The sequence below is a fragment of the Phragmites australis genome, chromosome 1, assembly GCF_958298935.1.
Source record: "Phragmites australis chromosome 1, lpPhrAust1.1, whole genome shotgun sequence".
NCBI lineage: Eukaryota > Viridiplantae > Streptophyta > Magnoliopsida > Poales > Poaceae > Phragmites > Phragmites australis.
The window spans coordinates 42,232,067-42,258,112 of NC_084921.1; the positions used below are offsets into that span (position 1 = coordinate 42,232,067).

General features: G+C 41.0%; 1 protein-coding gene across 1 annotated transcript; it reads left to right on the top strand.

Annotated features, from left to right (window-relative positions):
• The first annotated feature begins 8,021 nt into the window (after nucleotides 1–8,021).
• On the top strand, nucleotides 8,022–9,956 carry LOC133889599 (protein NUCLEAR FUSION DEFECTIVE 6, mitochondrial-like). Its single transcript, XM_062330060.1, has 3 exons — nucleotides 8,022–8,250; nucleotides 8,330–8,454; nucleotides 9,681–9,956. The coding sequence occupies exons 1-3, from the start codon at nucleotides 8,084–8,086 to the stop codon at nucleotides 9,698–9,700; spliced, it is 312 nt and encodes a 103-aa protein (XP_062186044.1). The 5' UTR covers nucleotides 8,022–8,083; the 3' UTR covers nucleotides 9,701–9,956.
• The last annotated feature ends 16,090 nt before the right edge of the window (nucleotides 9,957–26,046 follow it).

The following is a 26,046-nucleotide window of genomic DNA, read 5'->3' on the forward strand; positions in this document are numbered from 1 at the left end:
CACCCGAATGCGGCAGAATCCGAACGTAATCACCGTCAATCAAAATACAAGAAGTGTTCAGAACTGACTGACGTGTTGCAGCTTCATGAAGTTTATGATGAAGTCATGAACAAGAACTTCTAGCCCCAAGGAAAGAGCAGTGGCCTAGAAGTCATTCACAGCTCTTTCATAGCAAGCAAGAACCACAATAAGAAGCGAATGAAGGGAGGAAGGAAGTAGTGGCATACAAAGTCAAGCCTGGTGATGATAATTGCAAGATAATAAAAGAAGTCAAGCCATATGGTGAGCAGAACCAGAATCTACAAAGCACCAAAGCATGTTGTGGAAGCATATTAGAAAAAGGAGGAGGGGCAAACAGAAGCACACATCACTATTACAGTGGGAATGGAAGAGGACAAAGTAACCACAATAGAAAGGGAAGCATCTCATATGGAAGTTGATGATGCACCTACACTGGCAGTAAAAGACCTCCAATGAAGAATGCAAATGCCTCTACTTTGCCCTCCTCCACTACCATAGAAGATGCCATGAAGGATGAAACGGAAAAGAAAGGCATTATAGGAAAAGTGGCCAAATATTTCACAGACTCTATCTAAAATTAGAGTAATTAGCCATTTATTTAGTTGCTGAATTTAGAAGGATTGAATGAATGAATGAAAGTTCTAGAAGAGCAAACCTAGCTGCAAACAATATTTTTGGGTATTGAACAAAATATGTGTGGCACCCACATGGAGGAAGTGTATTGTGGATAGTGGAACCACAAACACAATTTTAAGAGAAAAATGTGTATTTTCAGTCTATCGAAAATAACTTTGGAAAGTTGATGACTGTTACTAGTAGTGATAAATGTATAGTAGGTTCTGAAAGAGCTACAGTCATACTACCTATAGAAGCATTGTTATACCCTGAATCTACAAGAAATCTCTTAAGTTTTAAAGATATCCGCGCTAACACAATTTTCATGTAGCAACTGGTGAAGAAGATGGTAGGGAACACCTACTCATCACTAAGCATGCTAGTGAAGTAAGAATACTAGAAAAACTTTCCTCTATGAGCAGTGGTTTGTACTACACTTGCATTAAAGCACATAAAGTGTTCACTTGTAGTGCATAATTATTTTCCCTATGGCATTAGATCACCCTGGTCTTACAATGTTGAGAAACAAGATCATGTCATAAATATGAAGAATTTCCCGTATCTGGAAGATTTTGTATGCAATGTATGTGCTACTGGGAAATCAATAAGAAGACCGTCTACTTTGAAGGTACAAGAAGAAATAATTGCATTCCTGGACTGAATCCAAAGGGATATTTGTGGTCCTATTCAGTCGTTTTTTGGCCTATTCCGGTACTTTATGGTATTAATAGACGCATTCTCGAAGTGGTCGCATGTATGTCTATTATCTACCCGCAACCACGTCTTTGCGAAGTTGATCTCGCTGATCATACAGATCAGGAATATTTTCTTGACCATCGAGTGAAGTTCATTAGAATGGACAACACTAGATAATTTACTTCTAAAGCGTTCGATGATTATTGCACTAGTATGGGAATTAAAGTTGAACATTCTGTACTGCATATCCACACTTAGAATTGACTAGCCGAAGCACTGATAAAAAGAATAAAATTCATTGCTAGACCTTTGTTGCAGTACTGCAATTTGCCTGCTACACGTTGGGGGACATGCAGTCTTACATGCAACAGCTCTCACTAATTATAGTCCATCCCCCTATAACATCCATTCAACTGTGCTACTAGTGCAAGGGATAACTCCGAAAATTTTCCATTTATGCAAACCTGGATATATGGTTTATGTGTCGATATCGCCGTCACAGCGAACCGCTATGGGACCTTTGAGAAAAGTTGGAATATATATCGGTTATGAGACTGCATCCATAATCCGATATTGAGAACCAACAAGTGGAAATCTGCATACGGCCCGCTTCGCTGATTGCATTTTTGACGAAAATAATTTTCCATCATTAGAGGGAGAAAATATACCCTTGGGTGAAGAATGTTAGGAAATTACTTGGCAGGTCGAATGAATTGCGACACATGATCCTAGCACTAGTGAAGAAAATGATGAAGTAAAGAAAATTATCGTTTTGTAGAAATTAGCAAACGATATGCCTGATCATTTTTGTGATTTGAAGAGCGTGACTAAGTCGCATGTGCCTGCACGTAACGCACCGGAGAGGGTGGAAGTACCAAAAGAAGGTACCCCTCATCTTGTCCTAGGAGCTCCGAAAAATAAATAAAGGACAAGAAATTCGGCTTCTCAAGTCCCAAATAGCCAGAGACGTCTGGCGAAAATTACCACAACCAATCACTAAAATGCCCCAAAAGAAAAAGAAGGGAAGCTAGTTGAGACCTGGCGATGGTATGGAACCTCAGGAAGTAGCCATACCGGATTTGAATCTTCCCACGTAGGAAGAAACCAACAAAAATGTGCGCGCGCTGAAATAGAAATTGACGTTGGTAAACTAAAGGGCCTTACTCCAAATAGTTAGAAATAATGAAGAAGCAATTGGAAGTGCACCTGAAAGAAATTATGAAGAGCAAGATGAAGAAGCACATGAAAGTTCAACCCATGATGAAATAGCAATAATATTACAATAATAGTTGATATATACTATGTGAATTCAGGGGGAATCCTGTAACAGATCAACCACAATAGTTAATATATACTTTGCAAATAATATTACCATAGTTCTAGATCATGACCCTAAGCCTGCATCGCTCACTGCATATAGAATGTGGTCAGATTGGGAAGACTGGCAGAAGGCAATAACAGCTAAATTGTTGTCTCTGAACAAAATAGAGGTTTTTTGGTAAGTATACCACACACCTTCCCACATCAAACTAGTAGGATACAAGTGAATTTTTGTTTGTAAGAGTAATGAAAAGAATGAAATTGTGAGGTACAAAGCACGACTACTGGCACAAGGTTTCATTCAACGACCAGACATTGATTATGAAGAAACTTATTCCCCAGTGATGGGTGGATTACCTTTAGATATTTAATCTCGATGGCAGTTAACCTGGAGTTGCAAATGAAGTTGATGGATGTTGTGACCGCATATCTTTATAGGAGCCTTGATCCGAACATTTATATAAAGGTACCTGAATGAGTACCATTGTCGAATCAAGATAGAAGAAATAGGCACCTTTATAGCGTACAATTGAAGAAGTCGTTATATGGTTGAAACAGTCATGTCCTAGAATGGATTTTTGCATATGAAGATGATCTGAATTATCACCAGTATAGAAGAAGAAATAGAAGAAGTAAGCATGTACTTGAAGTATGAATTTGAAATGAAAGATTTGGGTAAAACCAAATTTTGCTTGGGCATGCAGCTAGAGCGTATGACAGATGGAATTTTAGTACATCAGTCAAACTACACTCAGAAGGTGTTAGAGCGGTTTGGTTTTGAAAATCATTTCCCGCTAAAACCCCTATGATCGAAAGTTCATTGCAAGCAGATCAAGATCCTTATAAACCTAGAGAAGAGGGGGAGGTTGTATTGTGACCAAAATTCCTAATACAGTGTAGTGCTCACTAGAAGATATTGGAAGGGCTTGAAGGAAATTCTGCGTACTTGCAAAGTAGCAAAGATCTGGGTCTGTTCTATAGAAAGAATCAAGACCTAAGTCTGATTGATGCGCAGATGTTGAGTATCTGTCAGATCTGTTACAGCGAAATCATAGACTGGCTATATTTTCCTATGTGGTGGAATTGCAATTTCCTGGAAATTGTCAAACCAAAGTTGTGTATCGACTTCGACGAACTACTCGAAAATAATAGCTTTATGAAGTTGCACGGGAATACGCATGGCTTAGAAGAGTGATCAATCATATTCAGCAGTCATGTGGTTTGAACACTACGAACATCACCACCATTATCCATGAAGATAATACAACATGTATTGCACAAGTGCAATTGGGATATGTGAAAAGAAACTTAACGAAGCATATCAACCCCAAGTTCTTTTATGCTCATGAATTGCATAAAATTAATGAAATAAAGGTAATGCATACCAAGTCATGTGAAAATCTTGCAGATTTATTCACTAAGTCTCTGCACGCATCTAGTTTTAAAAGATATGTTCATGACATTGGGATGATGAGGCTTAGAGAGTTGCACATTTCAGGAAGAGAATTTTTACATAATACCGATATGAAGAATTAAATCTTAGTCAAGAAGATTAAGTGTCTAAAGTTAATCATGAAGATTATATGATGCATTTTGGGTAGATTATACTCTTTTCCCTTTAGATGAGTTTTCCTAAAGTTTTTCATGTTAAGGTTTTAATGTGGCAATTCGTGTAACCATATCGTGAGCTATGCTCCCAATTTTTCCCATTGGATTTTTAGGGAGTTTTGATAAGACATTTGCATTTCACGAGAAGTGTCCAAGGGGGGTATTAGGAAACCTAGAGTTTTACAACCGAATATGGGTCCGTCTCAATCTCTTGAAAAGATTCGATTCTATCTCTTAAGGGTTTTTGGCACTATATACAGATGTAACCCTTCATTGTAAACACAGATGAATAAAGAATAGACAACATTTCCCCTACATTATGTCTCTATTTTGCAACCATTTTCTCATGGAATCACTGGACTACGCTCGGTAGCAGCAGTTTCTCAACAGATCATGCATGAGTTTAAGGCAATAAATCGACGAGTTAACGCCCCAATTTGAAACCGCATGAGCGCACCATCACATCGAGATCAATTTCGCGATGATTTCAGACGGGAAACCGCCGAAGAGAGGACGTGCGCCGCCATAAAACCTAGTCGGCCTCGCTCCCACCCCTAAGACCCCTGTGAGTAACCCCACAAAACACCGCTCAATTCCCCAACTCGTTGTCGTAAAAGCGCCGCTCAAGAGCCTGCACACCGCGCCTGCGCCACCGTCGAGGCTCTATGAACCACCCCGATGTTCCAAGCCCCTTCAGACTAGTTCTTCGTTGCCACCTGGTGCTACTCCATCACTCACCATCAAAATCCGAGCACCGGAGCTTGATTCCGGCAATCTTTCGAGCCTGCGTCGCCGAGGGAGCTCCATGCCAACATCGTTTTTTGCCGGAGCTAAAGTAGGTCACACTCATTCATCAAATCTTACACTAGAGGACTAGAATAGAACATTGTGTGCCCCTTCGGATGGTTAGATCTCAGCCGTTAGATTTTGAACCGATGCTCTAAATTTAATTACACATAATCCGAGTCAACGGATCCACATCATAGTCATGTCATCGCCGCATCACCTCTTTCACCCGATGTGTCAACCCTGTCAGAGCCTAGTCAGCATGTTCTTTTCTTTCTCCTGCCCATGACGTCAGCTGATGCAATAAATATCTTTTTTTAGAAAAATAATTCAGTTAATCCTAAATAGGGTTTTCTATAATAGCAATAATTCTTATTTTTTAATGTTTTGCTAATACCATAAATATGTTTTTCCATAGTAAAATATTTTTTAATATATTTAAATAATTTTTAATGCACTTTTAATTCCCTTTAACTCCAAATAATTCCTAATAAATGCTATTAATTTTAGAAAAGTCCTAGAAAACTCTAAACCACTCCGAAAAAAATTAGAAAATTATTATTCATTGTATAATCTGTTGTCTTTATCCTTTTGCCATATTTTAATCTTTCCAAGCCATATCTTAATCGTTGTAGGTCTGATATGATCAGTTCCATAAAAAAATCATCTTAAAATCTTAATTTATTTAATTAAGCTATTTTGAGTGGTATTTAATTTTTTATCTTGGTGTTTATTTGCCTTATTTTATTTCATGTTTAGATGCCAACCTCCCATAGGAGGAACTAGGAGGATTTCAAGACGAGGAATTTGAGGACCCACTAAGCTCTAAGAAGTCAAGTTGTCTTGATGCATTTTGTACCTATTTTACTTTTTTTTTTGTAAAATTGCATGTTAATAATCTTGTCAGGAATCCCAAAATAGGTTATATCTTAATTTTTCTTATCGCCATGGTTTTGATATGGAAAGGGTAGAATATGCTTAGCCTAGCTTTTGGGATTTTTTTTTTTGTAAAGTTGATCATCCAATGAAATGTGATAATGGTATTATGCAACCGAGATAAAAATTTGAGATAATTTTTGTAGCAACAAGGACTTAGGTTTGAGCAAGTGGGTTGTGGAGATCGGTGCAGGTTGCACGAGATCTTGGGATATGGTAGTCCTGCTCAAATCACTAAAGGACCGATTTATGGTGCGATCAGATCGAGCTTAATAGTACAACCACATGACAAGTATGGGATTAGTCTAGACAATTAATTGGTTTTCTTCTAACATAGTGTAGATCAGATGGTGGTATAGGAATGGAAGGGTGTACTTCCTGTAACTATCGGATGCAAGAGGCGGGCTCTGAAGTATAGAGTGTACTCCCACACGGGTGAAACCTTAGCATGCATGCATATGTTGGGCGGGGTTTTATAAAGGACTTCTAGAGATTCCTAGCTGCACACTCTGAAAGTGTATAAGTATTTGGTCGACACAGGCAAAACGAGAAATCACAACTTATGAGTAAAGTGTATAACATCTATATAGTGTAAAATTGATTAATCAGTCGTGCTCACGTTCAAGAGCAGTGAGGAGTTCCGCACATAATTAGAACTCATTGGTAATTGATTTTTTGGATAATAATGGTGGTGGGAATTGTGGTTTAGGGTGGTTGGAACACTAGTTTGGATGAGGTGGTTGAAACCTCAGGTTTTAGGTGGTTGGAACCCATGGTTAGATCAGGTTAGAATTCTAGTTGGTATTTATTTATTGTTCATTAAGTTAACTCGCTTTTAATTATAGCTTATCAAATAAATTTTGCTTTCTGCAAATATGCCGCTATTGTCTTATTATTGTGTTAAGTCTCATTTGTATTTTTTTCACAACTTGCGGAGTATGATATATACTCACACTTGTTATAAATTCCATGATGCTCAGTCGGGGAAGAGTATGAGGATGGCGCTCTCCGTTGATCGCTTATGGAGTTGCCCAAAATAAAGAAGGATTACGCTAGTTGCGAGTTTTTATTTGCTATTTGATCCTCAAAGATCCTTTTTTAATAACGACTCTTACGTTAAAACTAAATATGTTGTTTTATTATCATTAATGATGTCTCTATATATTAAGATTGATTCTGGCTTAATATATGTTAAGGGGTCGTATCAGGTTTCAATATAATCGTTGCCAAGTAGTGTTTTTGGCCACTTATTTGAATCCGAAACGGGAAAATATTTCTATTCTTTACACTATGAAAGATAAATATGCAAAATATGATTTCTCTCGCTTTTAAATCACTCCCTTCTCATTTACAATTTGTATCATCTCGAGAATCAAAATCTATTTTATTAGTCAAACAATTGTATAAACTAATTTTGATTCATTGTAGAAATATTTTTAGATCCCTTGTGGTTTATTTTTGGTGGCTGATTTTTCCAAGCCAAACGGCACCTTAACCTCTTTAGACACATGGATTTCACATGCAGTTTGCTTGAATTTATAGGATTTCCACGAAGCTCCCATATTCCGAACGTGCACGCTCGAATGGAAATTTGTGGCATTATCAAATCATATGAATACGAATAAGCTATGCTTCCGTGTAAGGTCCAAATTTTAGAAGCCCACGTAAGGTTTAGCAGATTTGAAGTCTTGTCGCCGGGACGACTTCAGTCGCTACCTGCAGACGGCAAGACGTCCACAGCTTAGACTGTGTCTAACGGATTCTCTTCAGGGATCAAAATCCCTTCACGATGGGATTTTCGTTCCCTTTAACGTTCCAACGGATTCCCTTTACAGTTCCCGTCGCGAAGGGATTCTCAGGGTCATTCCCTCCAGTCCGGGATTCTTTCTCTTTTTCCTTCGTGATTCCGCTCGAAGGGAAGCTGTTGGAGATGAGAAGAAATAAAGAGAATAAAAATAAGGAAGGGAATCGAAAAGGGAATGAAACGAAGGAAATATTGTTGGGTACAGTCTTATGTTATAGACCTGGTCCACAGCCCCTCGGCATCTGCTCAAATCTGCAAAAAGACCGAGAAGGGTTTTAGAGGACAACCACAGCAGCGATGGCGACGGCGGCTGGCGGCGCGCGGCGAGCCCTCGCGGCGCTGCGCTCCGGTTCTCCGTCGACTCTTTCCTCTACGCTCTCCCGCCAGGCTGTGGCTCGCTCTCCGGGGCTAGCGGCGGCCGCGTCTTTGCCGCGCGCCTCTCGCCGGCGACTCGCGATCTCGAGGTAGCCTGGCGCTTCTGATTCTCTCGTGGAGAATTTTTGGTTTTCCTTGGCTCAGACTCGTTGTGATCTTCGTGTCCAGGGTGCCGGTGGCGGTGCTCGGCGGCGTGCAGGGTTCGCTTATGCCGATGCACAGCGCCACGGCGTCGGCGCTGCTCACCTCCATGCTCGGACTTAACCCAGGCTCTTGGGGCTGGCTCTCCGAAGGTAAATTGATTTAACTCCGTTGGCGCCATCTATGTGCCGTGAATGATCCATGCCATTGCTACCTAGGGTGGGAAATTAGAATGAACGCTCTCCTGAATCAGATCAGATTCTGATATCGCTTTACATCTATTGAACGTAGTTATGCTATGTGAGTAATCATTTAGCTTACCTGCATTGCACCTTTGGGTGATACTGGATGGTTATTGAGTCTAGGCTAAAAACCAAGGGCGTTTCTTTCTTTTCTTTTCTTTTTTTGAAAAACAAACCAAGGGCACTTCAAATATGAATGTAATTATGCCTGACTTAGAAGTACGGTATTAATCTAAGCTAGTGGCTAATGCTATGTGTGTGCCAGTGTCTCAAATTTGGATCAAAATGCTTGATTTGTTACCTACTTGTGTCATCTTTGGTGGATGGACTTGAAAAATTTAGATATAATTTGCATTCCTTTTTAGTTCTCTGTATGTCATATCCTACCAAACATTATTGCCAGTATGATTAGGATGCACTTGTCAGACTGATCGACATGTTACTGTTTGTGTTGGCTACTACCCTTTTGGCATCCTGTCAACAACGTTTTCCTAAGTACAGATCGTTGCTATATTCTTTATTGCAGTAGTTTCTGAAACAAAATATTTTTTCCGTGACAGTATTCAATTCGCAAGCATTTGTTGACATCTTTATCCTTTTGTTAAAGAGTTATTCGTGCATTGTTACATTTCTTCACCTGGTTGTTTTCAACAGTACCTTAACTATTTTATTTAAGAATGTTGTTGAGATCCTGAAAGTAAGTGATGTACAAATTGTACATCCAGGGGCGTTCAAGGTGCCTGCAATACTTCAGACCAATTTGCTGTTATAGGCTGTTAGTAGTGTTGGGGAGTTGGTTATTTTGTTGTCTGGATCACTCGATGAAATTCCTTATGCTTGCCTAATGGATCCGTTCTGCTGATAAATAAGCCTATATTATACAGATGCAAGTTATATGGAGTACTCAATAGTATATGAATTGTTATGTATGTGCGAATGCCTAATATCGTCAGCAAGCACTCCCCTTTTGTTGCTTAGAAGCTGCAGTTTTAGTTCTACACTAGACCATAGCATTTCGGTAATGCGACACCTGCTTGGGCACTGCTTCTTCTGTGTATTTCTCACAATGTTTTCATTCACCCCTTTTGTTTTGCTATGTTGTTCTGATCTATTGTTTTTCTGGTTTACTTTCTCAGGATTTGCTACACCTCTATAGCAGGAATGGTGTTCCCATCACACCAGACTTCTTTTAAGCCTTTCCACCGGAAGATTCCAATAACACTTGTTACATGCCTTGCAACTTTTGCTGATGGAATCTGTCTAAAATTCCGCAACCTAAAACTTATGGTCTCATGTGCCAGTTATCTTATTCTCCAAGTGATGTTATCAATTTTCTTGTTTTCTGTGTGGCATGGGATTATTGTACGACATCCTATATCAATGGCAAAAATTCAAAAATAGGCAAAGAACGTCATCATCAGGGGCGGATCCAGGGCCCGTGCTAGGGGGGCTGCAGCATGGGCCCAGCCCAGGAAGCCCAGAGGAAGTAGAGTAAAATTCAGAAAAAAATGCATCATTTTAGCCCACAAGCCCAGAAAGCCCAGAGAAAGAAATGAAAAATCCAGAAAAAATACATCATTTTAGCCTATAAACTATGAATTTGATCCAATAACAAGAGGCCCAGCACCCCCCTTGGCATTGGGCTGGATCCGCCCCTGGTCATCATATTGCTAAAATAAATAATATATCGGTGTATTTGCAAATCTAGCATCTATATTCGGTATCTTAATCATCGAAAAATCGATTCTAGTACTTGAGGTACTAAAAACTTTTGTATTTCGTATCTCAGGTGCCGAATACAGGCTAGTACTGCTCACATCGTGTTGGGTTGGTGCTTTCGGTGCAGCCGGTTGTGTCGTGTCGCATCGTTTCGTTTTTGCCGCTTTTTTTAATCCATGTGCTGCTATGTTTTGCTATGAAATGCGAGCGTGTTGCCGTGTTTCGCTATAAGGAGCTGCAGCGCGATCAGAGAGCAGACGAGCAACGCTAGTAAGGGAGAAGAGGAGAGAAGAAGCAACAACGCAGCATGAGATGAGGAGTAGCAGCAGCGCGAGGAGAGGAGAATCAGCCTGAGACGATGAGGAGCAGTAGCATGAGTTATAAAAAGTACTTAAATTATGTATTTAATTAATACTTATAGCAGTAATAGTAATTAGAGTAAGTAGATTATTTAATCCGTTTAATTACATTTCTATAATTATTTTTTAGTTTGATTATATAAATTTGATTATTTGCTTAGTCATTGTAATAGTAATTAGCGTGAATATGTATAATAGTAATTAGCGTGAATTTGTATAATAGTAATTATTTGTTTATTCAGAGTAAGTAGATTGTATAATAGTAATTCGCGCGAATTTAGTTAGTCAGTGTAATTAGATTATTTTAATTAGTTTAATAACATGCTTGCCTAGTGATGACACTTTGTGCTGGTGGTGGCGTAGGGTGGTGACCTAGTGCATGCATACTCTCTATAGGGGTAAGTATCGTGTCGGTGCAACGAGAGGAAAGAGAGAAAAAGAAAGGAAAAAAGAAAGGGTAAAGGATAAAAATAATTTTTTAGAAAGATTAAAAAACTTAGGTTGGAGAGAAAGATTTGATAAAAATCACACTGAACTAAAAAAATTGTCAAATTAAACTTTTTAATTAATAGTGATGTGCGCATGTTTAATTTGTATTTTAATTTAATCTATTAAAATAGTGATGTGCACAAGAACTCCTGCCCTTGGTTAAAGAAAAAAAGTAGCTATGAAGTTAAATAGAATAATATTTTCAGTGTCTTCTACACATCGTAGACTGGTCCTTTTCTCTCTTTAGCTCACTAAGCATAAAGAAATCTATGAATAAGTCAATGGTGCATTGTCAAATATAAGTATTGAAATTTTGCTACGAACTATAGGCATAGTAGTATTCACCGTAAAAATGAGATGATCACCTGAGTTGAGAACGGTATGATGATGCTTCTGACTTCTAAAAGAGTAAATGTGGTATAAAGAAATCTAGCAAAACTAGCTTTTAAAATAGTTTTGAAGTCAATTTATAATCAGATTGAATATTTGGTCAATATAACTTTCATGTTAGTTTAATTAATATCTTAATTCAATATTAATTATTAATTATTTCATTTGAATTCAATATTGATGATTTAATTAATATTGTTAATTACTTAAATATTTAGCATTGTTAAGTATAATACTATTTAATTTGCATTATTAATTTATTTATTATTTATCGAGGGGTGTAATTAGTTGTATATCGTATATACATCTAAATAGTTATTTTATTAGATGTACCTTTGTTTAGCAGATATAGTATGACTTTTCATATTTATTATGTAGAATATCCCGCAGTTTTGCACGAGAGACTCGTAATAATTCAGAACTGTCAGCACATAGAAAGTTCAGTTGAGATACCTAATGACCCGGATGGCCTGAAATCACATGGTATGAACCTTTTGCGTGTGAACTAGCAATCCCATATTGTTGTCCTGTAGGGTGTGCGGCCACAGCTTATTCCAAATAGCTCGGTCGTTATCCATACGTTGTTCGAGATGAGAAGAAACAATACATAGGCTTTGTACTCACGTAAGGTATTAGAGAAGAACTTTGATATAGGGGTGTACATAAACATAGTGCTACGACTGGTGCAAGATAATGAAGTAACTACCATGGAAGGATCTGGTTAGCAGGTGATGCATAAAGAGGATGGAGGGTAGTTCCGGTAGAGAGGGAGCTAGACTGGACCCTTTTGAGGTAGATGAGGATGCATGGATGATGAAGCTGGTGGTAACGGGGATGAAGAAGCTACTGACAACGATGATCCGGTGCTTGCGATCCAGTACTTTCGTAGTGCTGGGTTGCTAGATTATGCCATCATTGAGTATAACACCTTATCTAACTGGGGATATTGGAATAGCGACATTCAGGTCGTACAACAGTTTCGTAGCAGGGAGAGATCATCCACTTTATTAGCAACTATGTTGTAATGATAAGAAGGGACCACAAGTGTGTCTGATCTAACCTTACAGAGTATGAGGTCAGGTATATCAAGCACCCGAATTGTCCTTACTTCGTATGAGCACATATGCTAAAATATGAGAACTATTTTGTGATCAGTAAACACTCCAAATACATGCAACGAAGAGGCTTTTAGGAATGTGAGTCACGTCGTTGATGCGAGGTTCATAACCCAACTCCTCATCACTCTTGTTGGTATGAACATTTGTTTGTCACCAAAATCTATTATAGAGGAGGTGCAGACTAAGACGGATATGCTGATCAATTATCACACCGCATGGCGAGTGAAGCAGAAGGCATTGAAGATGCTGTTTGGAACCTTCGAGGGGTCTTACAACTATGCTCCGAAACTACTATAGAAGATTGTCATAATGAATCTAGGGACTCAGTGGGTCATAGCGGATGAGCCAATCAAGCTAAAGGATGGGTCATACAGAAACATCGACTGATACCTCATTAGGTTATTTTGCTCATTTGGACAATGCATCGAAGCTTTTAGACATTGCAGGCTAGTTGTATGTGTGGATGCCGCATTTTTTAGCAGTAAGTACCATGATACCCTTACAACAACGATAGCGGCGGATGCAAATAATCAGATCATTTCTCTCACCTTTTTAATGGTTGAGAGTGAGAACAATGATAGCTGGTTGTGGTTCCTCACTTTGGTGAGGACACGTGTCGTGGAAAACAGGGAATGATTTTGCATCATCTCATACCACAACAAGGGCCTTCTGTATGCATTGCATGTGTTGTATGATAGCACAAACTACTCCATCGTATGGCTTGATATGGAGAGAAGATGGTGCATGCGACACTTGGGAACGAACTTGTGCACAAGGTACCGGAGCAAGTCTCTTGTAAAGATAGTCAAAGGGTTGTGTCTGCAGAACCAACTAGTAAAGTTCAACGAGATATAGAGAGTTTTAAATGAGACCACTCATAAGATGATGGCAGATCAACAAGCACAGGAGGAGCATCTACGAACGCAAATGGTTGGGGGACAAACTATCGTTAGCCGTTCATGTGCTACGCTTAGCCAGTGGATAGCGGGAAAGCCAGCTAAGCATTGGTCCCTAATCCATGACACTCACGGTGCCAGGTTATGCAAATAGGCCTTCTAAAATGATTGTATCCCATATTAGGTACACCATCATGGAAACAAACATAGCGGAGACGTTCAACAATGTCCTAAAGGGAGTACAAGGCCTCCTGTTGTGTGCCATCATTGAGCTCACATTCTATAAAATGACAGACTACTTTTGAGATTATGGTAATGCTGCTATGAATTGTAGCACGCAGTTTGCACCTAGGGTGGAGGAAATCATATCCAGAAGTAGGAACAAGGCACACTTTCATCGGACGAGGATCTACGATCTAACCAATAATGAATTCGAAGTCCTATTCTGCCGTAGGTATGCTTCAGGGTATAGCGTAGGGGACACCATTCAGCAATATCAACTTGGGCCTCACGAGGTGAAGTGCACATACAATAAGCCAAAATTGCATCATATCACGTGCTCGCATGTCTTAGCCGCTTGCATGGACATGGGTGACAATGACGGATCACAGTATGTAGCGTAGTACTTCACGATCGATGCATTGAGGAGCACATAGTTTTCAAACATGTGGTCCTTCAACATCAGAAGTAGCTACAAAGCGATCGACGGATCCTGAAAAGCCTAGAGCCACGAGGTTGCAAGGTGACATGGATGAAGCAGATGCTGTTGGCAGCCTACGCAAGTGCAAACTTTGCAAACAAACTAGCCATGACATAAGGACATGTCTGACCCAGCAATAAACTATCAGGTCACTATCAATCTATAGTGTATTAGAGTTGTTGCATTTTAGTTTGTTGTTTGAAGTTATTCACAGTCATGGTTTGTATTCTAAATTGTTATTCACCTATTAATTGTACTACTTATTTTATAATATATCGGTTTGGTACTGGCATCACATACGATTTTTTTTTGAACCATGAAGCTTGTTATTCACCTATTTATTGAACCATGAAGCTTGTAATATATTTTAATTTGTTATTCACATACTTATTGAACCATGAAGCTTGTAATATATTCTAATTTTCTATTCACATACTTATCGAACCATGTAGCTTAAAATAATTGTCATGGCACATGGAGGTCTTCCCGAGCTTCTTCAGCCGCGGTACGATGAGAACCATAGGGACGGATGATTTTCACAAGGCAGCAGGTACCATGATTATATGTGATTTTTAATTACCACGATAATTTGCTACTAACTCAGTACATATATTAGATACCTTTTGCAGTTGCTTCCGTTGCGAGCTCGGAGTGTCCAAACGATGAAGGAGTTAGACCCTCGATTCCACGAGCCACTTGCACTGGCAGGACTACTACTTTTCGCTCTCATGATGGCCAGAGTTCCCATGGCGAGTGGTGGCAAGGCACCTCTCACACCAATTGAGAAGACATTGCTCACATTTCTCGTCGATCGGTGGCGTCCTGAGATGCACACATTCCATTATCCTTCTGACGAGATGACTGTAGCATTGAGGGACGTGGCCATGCTGACCAGGTTGCCAATAAGGGGCACCCCATTAGTAGTTTCGCAACCAGCAAAGGAGCAGTAGAAAAGTTAGGTTGAGCGCATGTAATTATTTGCTATGTAATGAACTTCAAGTATTATAGTGCTATTCAAGCTTCATTGACCATCTGTATCTTGTAGGTTTGGTGTGCAATATGACAAGAAGAATGTTAGCCTCTCCATGTCCTGGATTCATGGGCTATCACAGTTTGGTCCATGCCCACTGGATGCGGACGAGGCTACAGTTTTACAGCACCATGAGGTGTACTTGTACGTCCCGCTGGGAGACATCATGTTCTGCAATACGACATGTGATTATGTCATCCCCCATATTGCATGGTTAGCGAGTCAGCTCACGTCACATCCTTATAAGCCGACATCTTACACTTGGAGATCTGTTATGCTGACTGCCACATACAGAGGATTGTCTGATGCAACCCAGCGATCAAAAAAGAGGGGATCAGTTACAGACTTCCTACACCTCTTACAGCTATGCAGTTGAGAGTATCTCCTGGTTTGTCGACCTTGGGTGCTCAAGAGCTACTATCCAATCCCCATCTCCGATGGCATTGCAGATGACATGAGGTCTACGATGGGGTATCGGTGGATGCATATCAGGTTGAGATGGAGTCAGCAGTAAGACCATGGTAGCTACTTCAGGGTGATCAGTGATTTGGACATCCTTAGCACCGATCTCGTGGAGTGGGAACCATGACGTATGGCACGAGTGATCGAAATTGCGATTGGAGGGCTCATCACATCATATTATTGGCATGACTCGGACTTATGGATGACCAAATGCTTCTTATTGTACATAAACAACGTGAAAGCATATTTTCCTGAGCGTGTCCAGAGGCAGTTCAGGTAACAACAGGTGGTGCCAGTACCTCCCCCGCGAGACGCCGATCGGGCGCACGATAAATATGTTATTGTAGGTAGCATTAGTACCTTTGGTGATCCATGTTAATAAATTATAATTGTTTTGTTCATGTATAGGAGGAGCGCATAGGGGGTGGAGGCATGCGGGACTGAGCATTCGTTAATGTCGAGCACCTACAGAGGTGGACGGAGTCAGCCATCGTAGATGTCATCATTGATACTGGACAATACGATGATATCACATACTGGGAGTACCTTTCGTAGTACCGTCCACGCACGCGTACTACCTTACTCAGCAGACTTGTAGAGACAGGCCCCAGACACTTCCCTGAGGATCGTGCCCGCTTTCTTCATATTGTGTCAATTGTTATGGTACTTATAACGATTTGTATTGGTTAAACCTCTGAATTACTGATATGGCCCTCATCTTATACAGACCGAAGAGGTGTACGAGATGCATACGCAGGTGGAGCAAGCTTGTGGGGAAGCATGCAGGTCATCAATGTGAAGGGATTGTAACCCTCTCTGGGACTACATGAGGACGAGAGGGTTCTGCTTCCTGTCCGCTATACGTGGTCTAGGTGATTATGCCCCGCGTTGGAGGGGGTATGACCTACTAGCCATGGATCCATCTCGTGCCTCCCACAGCAAATGCTCGTCCAGTGCCCGTAATGAACCCGTTTGGGCATAGTCGTGAGAGGCACCTTCCGCTTCGAAGCATCGCAAGGAGTGCACGCAAGCTCCTGCACCCGAGCAGTGTACACTGGGTTCACAGGCCCCGCAGTGGACATAACCTATCCAAGCTACGCGAACACCTCCGCCTACAACATCAACTTGTCACGAGGACGTCGTTGACTGCACGTAGCAGATGCCTAATTGGAGCGGCACGCATGATTTTGACTAGGCTGCTGCAATGCAGACTGCCAGCTTCACTGAGCTACTCAGCTCACAGTACCCCCAATATTTTGATGCACCTGAGGGTTCGCAGTTGTACCAGCAGAGCGAGCCTTTGGCACACGAGACTCCGTTGGAGCACGTTCTAGGGGTGTCCACACTGCCGCATGAGGATCCTTCTTCATGGTACATGCATGGCAGAGTTAGCGGAGCGGGATACACATTCAGTGGGGGTCCCACGTGGCAAGACAATGATGATGATGAGCAATGAAACACGAGGTAGGGGCCAACGCAGGCTGCTGGGATGAGGGCCACACACCCACCAGACACATACACTCATGGGGATTACGTTCTGCTTCATCGTCGTTGAGTCGCTAGTGCACTTATTTGTTGCACTTGTACTTGTTAATGACACATGTATTATTGACTACTGTCGTAGTCATTCATATTATGTATTATTCATTGTATTGTTAATTTAATTATTTTTAATTTATGTAATGTTTGTCAAATAATTCTGGCACATAATTTATGTAATATTTGTCAAATAATTGTGATATTTAATACTTGTTTAATATTTCTTAAATAATCAGGGATGCTTTGGTACAGAGCCATTGTAGCGAAAATGGCCATATTAGACCATGATTGTTATTTCGGTGATTAATGATAATATAGTCATTGAGACTAACATGTTTGTCAAAAATGCATGTTAGTAGGTCTCATGGATGCAATACATCAAGAAGCCACCACATGCCGGGACAAAGTTTGATTGAATTGGAGAAGTCTCACGAGAATTGACCTCACTGGAAGGTCCGATGCACAAGAGTTTGCACTCACTGGAGCTGTCACGTCTCAAATTCCATAATCGCATGATTATGCTTAATTATGCGTCATTAGCGTCATCATTAAGCTCGTGGTAAATTATTTTGGCATATTAAAGCACTTCGTTCCGAGGGAATTGGATGAGAGAAAGAATTTCGGGAGAGAAAATAATTGAATTCGCAGTTGAAACAGACTCTTTCTCTAACATGTGGGACCCACCACCCAGCCCCACACCTCTCTCCAAATGGGCAGCTCACCCACTCTCTCCCTCCCTCACTCCCCACGCCTCCCACCCGAGGAGCACAACTATTGCTGCCTCTCTCTCACTCCCTCTCAAGCTCTCTCACTCTCCCTTGGATTTTCTCACTCTAGAGGTAAGGTCGTGGTGCGCATGTGGTGTCTACACGATCATGAGCTCGTAAGATATCCATCCCTCTAATTCGTTTTCGTTTTCCTAAAGGATTCAAGCCGATTTTGGTGTCTTTTGGTGTTTAGGGTTGAAACGTGAGGAACACCGGATTTCTTCGTCTCCCGGGCGATTTCCTCCATCACCCGATGGTCACCCAACTCCACAATCATCTTGGGTAAGTCCCTTAGGCTTCCCATGGCGTGAATTCAAGTTTTAGTTGGTCGATTTCGAGTTAGAGTGGAGTTCTTGAGTTCTTGGTGTTTTGGAGCAAAATGAGGATTTATATGAGTTTTGAGTTAGGAATCAAGTTTCTAGATTGATAAGTGAGTTCTAAAATCCATAAACTCTTCCAAACATGTTCCTCTTTGGCTTGGAGAGGCTCCCAAATCAAACCGGGCAATTTCTACCCTCAAAATAGATGTTCTGGGGCTACACGGAGTATCCGGGTCGCCACCCGGAGTATCCGGGTGATCTCAGTCGAATATGACATAGGAACCCCACCCGGAGGGTCACCCAGAGACTCCAGAACCCGGAGTGTCCGGCCCAACTCGGATAATCCGGATTTGCTATTCATCAGACTTTTTCCTTTTGTGCTGATAGCTTGTAAAATTCCATAGTTAAGTCATAAGAGCTCTAAAAATTATGAAACTAATTTTGTTGGCTTCATAATAACCTTCTCTACGTGTTAAAATGTTCCCAGCCATTAAATTTTTAAATAAATTTCTGAGATTAATTAATTAGGTTGAAGCTTCGTTAATTCACCATTAATTGTATACAAGTCCAAAATTAGCGAAACTAATTTTTCTAGTCTCCTTATGACTTGTTCTAACTAGGAAAAATGATTTTATACTTTATATGGCATATTTTATGGAAATTCATCATATGCATATTGTAGCATGCATTATTGCATTTCACTCATGCTCATCATTGCATGTGTTTTTCCTTAGTGAACAAGGAGCTGAAGCGTGATACGACCGTGGTTGAAGATGGCTCTAATCTTCTGGATTTATGCGAGTGTTTCTTGGGCAATTATAGGAAGCCACCTGAGCAGCAAGGGAAGCAACTAAGCATATTGCACCTTTGTTCAATTGAATGAAGTTGAAAATTGATAAATTATGCTTATGTATATTGCATGTTTAGCGAGTCAGCATCGAGTATAAATAGGTAGATCCTATGTTGATTGCATTAGCTCTACCTTGAGATATTGGTTACCCGCATCCTTGTAGCCTTGAGAGCATGTTGTCATCTAAGTACAAATTTGACTTAAGTGCTTATCAATGCATAGGTCGCGAGCTATATGTTTAATTGTTGTTCACAATAATTTTAACCTTGTCGGGTTGTTGATCATGGTTGGATGAGTGGTGAGTATGAGGCGAGATGTGAGTGATGTTAGAGGTGTTTTCTGCTCCGGAGGAGTTCTTCGGGGTAGTTCGGGAGAGGAACCCAGACACCGTAAACCGTTTGCATCGTTTAAGGCCGTCTGTCGGTGTCGTCGGCTTTAGCACTTACCTTACTCACCACATGTCGATCTAATGGTAAGGCTAGCCGAATACCTCTGTAGTTATGATCATTTTGACCTGAACATCGATGGTGTGAGCGGGTGGGCTTGTAAGAGGCGTTAGTTTGCTCCGAGAGTAGTTTTAGTACCTCTACGCTGAGCGATGTACGATCCAAATGGTTGGGGCTTATTGGGAAAGGTTGACATGAGCACCCCCTTGTGTGGACCTGTGTGGTCGCATGAGCCGTATGGTCCTCAAGTCGTGTGGGTCCAAGAGTATCCCCCTGCATGGTGTAAAAATATTTCAAAATACCGCGCTCTCGGTCATGAGCATGTTATTGTTTCATCCACATCGGTCGTAGAGTTTTCGATTATGGATTGTGGTTGAGTACATGGGAGATGGATGAATTGGTCTTTGTTACTTATATGTTCATAATGGTTTCCAATTATTTATGTTCAGTTGGTTATGGCTGGGTAGAATTATGTTATCGTTGGTTAAGTTAGTTGCTCACACATATATATCTAGGTTGCTTACCGCTTATGTTTAACTTAACCATGTGGTTTTTTCCTTGCTAATAGCTCAATGCATAATCCTTGGAGTCGAGCTATGTATATAAACTCTATATGGTTTAAGTCTTGCGAGTACCTTCGTACTCATGCCTGTGTTTTCAAGTGTAGCTGGTGAGAAAGATGTGGTATTTGGCTACTTCGTGCCCACCGGCGATGGCGACGGGTATGAGTAGTTCATCCTCCTCTCGGAGGTCGTGCTTTTGGGGTGGAGCCTAAGGGCGTGTGTTTCCACTTTCTTTTGTTGTATAGGTTTATGTTTTTGTTGTGTAGTTGTTGTTATCTTTTGTTGTAAATTGATGCAAATGGTTGCAAAACTAAAGACTTGTAATATAAATATTAATTACTCGCTCTTTATTAAGCTATGTTGTGATGTGTTATGTTGGTAAGGCATGTGTTCTGATCTTAGGTAAAAAAATACGTGACGGGACTACCATAGCAGTATTCTGATTAATCGTTGAAGTCGTGATTAAGAAAATGATCGACATAATGATTAATTAAAATACTGTTTGGATGGTTCCTCACAGGAGCATTGTGCACAGAGATTGTTAGCCTCACCAGATAGTCCGGTACTCTGTGTGTTGAACTCACTAGAGTATTTATGATAAAGGGGGAGAAGGCTGAGGGTCTCACTGGATAGTCCGATGATCTGCACAGGGTAACATCGGAGTATTTCTTGCGGAGAAGAATGTGAGTGTAGAAGACAGAAGATCAACTCACCGAAAGGTCCGGTGCTTGGTTTGTACACATCGGAGTATGCCACAGGAGCATTTCTTGCAGAGGTGACTGCAAGTGCTAAAGAATGAAGATCAACTCACCAGATAGTCCGGTGATCACAGAGATGAATGCACCAAAGTATTTTACACAAAGAGGCTGCAATAGTTCGGATGGCTCAAGATAACTCAACAGAAGGTCCGATAATGGATTTGAAGGCACACCAGATTGTTCGGTGTTCACAGAAGCTATGAGTGGAGTTCCAACGTCTAGTTTTTGAGTTTATACTCACCGGATGATCCGGTGTTAGTACTACTATTCTCACCAAATCATCCGGTGTTAACAATTTTTCTCAGCCGTTAGGAAAACGGCTAGTTGGCGTGGTTGAGGCTATAAATACCCCTCCACTTAGTCATTTGAAGGTGTGGCATACTGCAGGAGTCCAAAGAACCTCATAGACAATTGAGAAGACATCCAAGCCACCAAAGTATTTAAAGTGATCATCCAAGGCGATTAAGCACAAGATTAGAGAGCTATTAGTGCTTATATGCCTAGAGAGAGTTGTAGCTAAGTGTTGCAACTTTGAGAGAGGATCAAGGAGTGATCCTAACTTTTACCAAAAGGTATAACGACATCTTAGAGTCTTGGTGACTCATCGACAATCTTGTTGACCCTCCGACTTAGTGTGGAGCGGCGACAAGACATATGTACGGGGACGCAGAGACACTTACCTTGGTGGCTCAAGCTCCAAAATGATCACAGCGACAAGTGACCGGAAGAGAGGCTAGTGGTGAGACCTTGCCATGGTAGCTTGGTGGCTCATCGTGCTTGATACCTGTGAGGACCCGTCCAAACAGTATTCAAATTAATCATCAGGCGGATCATTATTCATAATCCAACCTCGACGATTAACCCGAATACCATTCCGACAGTCCCGGCACGTGTTTTGTGCCCAAGGATCAGAACACATGCCTCCAACATAGTACATCACAACATAGCTTAATAAAGAACAAGTAATAAACATTTATATTACAAATATTAAGCATGCAACTGATTTCAATAATTTACAACAAAAGCGAGTTAGGAGGAGACAAAACCCCTCAACTCCTAACTAACAAAAGAGACTACGCAGCGGAAGAAAATAAATTGCACAACAAAAGGATATGGAGCCACATGCTCTTAGGCTCCATACCAAAACACTGAGTTCGGAGTAGAATGTGCTACTCCTGCCCGCCACCCTGATCGGCAGGCACAAAGTAGCCAAACACCGCCTCTTCCTCGCCGACCTGCGAACCTGCATCAACTTAAGGGCAGCACCCTGAGTACGAAGGTACTCGCAAGTCTTACACAATATAGAGCATATATACATAGCTCGACTCCAAGGATCATGCATTAACTGGTAGCAAGGATTAAACATGGTTAAGTGAATTAAAGCGGTAAGCAACCTAGACATATGTGTATGCAACTAACTTGACCAACATATATGACACTACCCTGCATCACCAACTGAACATAAGTAATTGTAATCAACATGTGTATCAAAAGTATAACAAGTACCAACTCTGACCAAACCCACATAACCACCATGTCCATACCACCACCACAAACCCGAACCACAAATCCACAACGAACCTCTACGACTGATACGGATGAAACAATAGCATGCTCATGACCGAGAGTGCGGCAGTTCGAACTGTTTATACACCCTGCAGGGGGTACTCCTGGACCCACACGACACGAGGACCATACGGCTTGTGTCACCCGCTAAAGTGACAACATTTCCCAACCAGCCCCAACCGTGTGGGCATGCATCGCTCGGCGCGGTGATACTAGAACTACTCCCGAAGCAAACTAGTACCGCTTACAAGTCCGCCCGCTCACACCGTCGATGTTCATGCCCACAAAGCCACAGCTGCGAAGGTATTCAGCTCGTCTTACCATTAGATCGGCATGTGGTGAGTAAGGTAAGTGCTAAAGCCAACAATACCAACGGACGGCCTTAAACGATACAAGCGGTCTATGGTGCTCTGGTTTCCTCTCCCGACATGCCCCCTGAACTTTCCACCGAGGCAAACGACACCCCTAACACCGCTCACATCTCGTCTCATACTCATCACTCACCAACCACCTCACTAACAGTATGTATTTGTAATCAATAGTAATCCCTATACTCGCGAACAACAGAAAACACGGTCGTTCAACTTCTACCGAAAGACCTAAGTATTGCTAAGCATGTATATCGTACTCGTACCTAGACATAACACCATCTCTAGGCTACAAGGAAATTACATAAACAATTGACCAAGGTAGAAAGATGCAATCGGTATAGGTTCTACCCAAGGGTACCCGACACATGCATACATACATAAGTATATTCATCAATTGAGACTTCCAAATTTGACATGGGTGAAATATGTTAGTTGCTTGCCTTGATGCACTGGTTCACAAAGGTGCGGCGCCTCAGGATCAACCTCGGTCTCCGGGATCGATGGATTGGCGTGTTCTAAGAAACATAACGCGTGCAATGATAAGCATAAATGAAATGCAACAATTTAAGCCACAAAGTGCAAATGATGAAATACCATGAAAATATTCTTTAAATTGTAGGAAAAAAATTTCCTAGCTAGAACAAGTCATAAGAAGACTAGCAAAATTGGTTTCATCCATTTTGGACTTGTAAAGAATTAATGGTGAATTAATGAAGCTTACACCTAATTAATTAGCCTCAAAACTTTAATTCGACATTTAATATCTGGGGATATTTTTAATAGATATACTAGTTTATTATGAAATCAATAAAATTGGTTTCATGATTGTTGGAGTTCGTATGAATTAATTATGAATTTTACAAGTTATCAGCACACGCTGATGAAAAGTGCACCCGGATACTCCGGTGAAGGCCGTATACTCCGGGGTACCGGAGACACCGGGAGACTCTCCGGCAGCACCCTCTCGGTTATTTTCGGCTGGGGCTCACCCGGAGACTCCGGGGAAGCTCCAGAACTAGACTGTTTTGAGGGAAAAAATGCCCGGAACGAATTGCAAACTTCTCCAAACCAAAAGGGAACATGTTTGAGCTAGTTCAAGGGTTCTAGAACTCATTTAACAACCTAGAAACTCTATTCCTAACTCAAATTCATCCGATTCCTTAAATTAGATCTAAAACATCAAAAAATACCCAAACTTCACCACCTAGCTCCAAATTCGGATTTCGACCAACCAAATGTGTATCCAAGCCATGGGAAGCCTAGAGGACTTACACAAGGTGCTTTGCTGAGGTTGGGGATCACCGGGAGAAGGAGAAAACGGTGGGAAATCAAAGAATTTCGGCGTTCTTCACTTTTCAACCCTAACACCAAAAGATATCCAAATCGGCTCAAATCCTTCGGGAATGAGCAAACAAATTAGAGGAATGGAATGCTTGTGAGCTTGTGATCGCAATGGTACCACATGCATACCTTGATTCGGCTCCTAGAGCGCGGATTTGAGGGAGAAAGGGAGAGAGGGATTGAGAGGGAGAGTGAGGTCTTGCTCCCTTGCTTTGGCTGGTTGGGAGAGGAGAGAGCCACGTGAGTGGGAGTGAGGGAGCAGGTGGGGCTACTACCCAAGTGGAGGGAGAGATGGTGGGGCCGGGTGGGTCCCACATGTTAGAGAGAAAGAGGTCTATTTTAACTACGAATTCAATTCTTTTCTCTCCCGAATTTCTTTCTCTCATCCAATTGATCTCAATCAAAGTGCTCTAGTACGTCAAAATAATTTACCTCAAAAATAATTATGACGCTAATGATGTATGATTAAGCTTATCACACGATTATGGAATTTGGGACGTGACAATATCTTGTCTTGGTGATTTAGTATCTCAAGAGTCATGACCGAAAGAGACTTGACGACTGGGAGCATATCCTTTATAGAGCTCCAACATGGATTATGGGTGACATTCATACTATCGATACCACAGGATAAAAATCATTTGTGCCAAGTTTGTCTCTCTACCTTATTTATGTTTCCGCATTTACATACTTGCAATTTACCTTGCTAGAGTAGGTTACAATCCTCTTAAGTGTAGAGTAGACATACTAGATAAACCTAGAGGACATTTAGATAGAAATTAAAATAGATTTATCTTATAAAGTTTTTAGAGCTAAATAGTTTCTAAGTGTTCTAATTCACCCCCCCCCCTCTTAGGACGTCACCATTCCTCACCATTGGTATTAGAGACTCGTGCTCTTAATAGGCTTAACATCCTAGAGTTGTGATGTCCGGGGTTGGGATGGATACCCATAGTGCTCCACTTTTTGATGGCACAAATTTTCTCTGTTCAAAAATTCTAATGTCTTGTTATTTACAAGCCAAAGGTCTAGATATTTGGAGAGTCACTGAGGAAGTGATGAGACCTCGCATCACCAACAAAAAGAGGAATTAGATGCACTGGCGAAGAGTATCCTTTTATCATCTTTAAATGTTGATGTATTTAATCATGTTTATTCTCTCACCAATGCACATGATATTTGAACCAGTCTCATTGAAATACATGGAGGCACAAAGAATGTGCGCAATAAGAAATATCATGTGCTTGTTACTAAGCTCAATAGCATCAAACAATTTGTCCATGAAAGTGTTAATGATATGTACTTACGTTTGAATATTCTTGTCAATGAGATCAATGGGTTAGTTTTGATGTCAATTGATGATAATCAAGTGGTGAGAAGAATACTTCAAGCTCTTCTTGTGAAGTACAAGTTGATAGTCTCCATCATCTACAACAACAACGACATCAAGAAGATGACTCCAAGTCAAGTGCTCCACAAGATCACTGCCTATGAGATAACCATGAACATAAGGGTTGAAACTTCTTTCTCATCCGACGCCAAGATCCTTTCTCTCACAAGCAAGCAAGCACCAGGTACACGCATGAAAGTGAAGATAAGGAGGCAAGAGCAAGAGTCAAGCTCAAACAAAGATGATGGAAATGAAGATGAAGATGAAGAGAGCAATAAAGATGATGAGCAAAGCACATCAAGTAATGAGGAAATGAACCCCGAAGTCGCTAAGATCATCTCTCAAGTGGAGAAGAACATCAAGAAGATCAATACCAAGATTGATCATCGAATCTCCATAAAAAACTTGGTCAAAACTATTGATCGCAT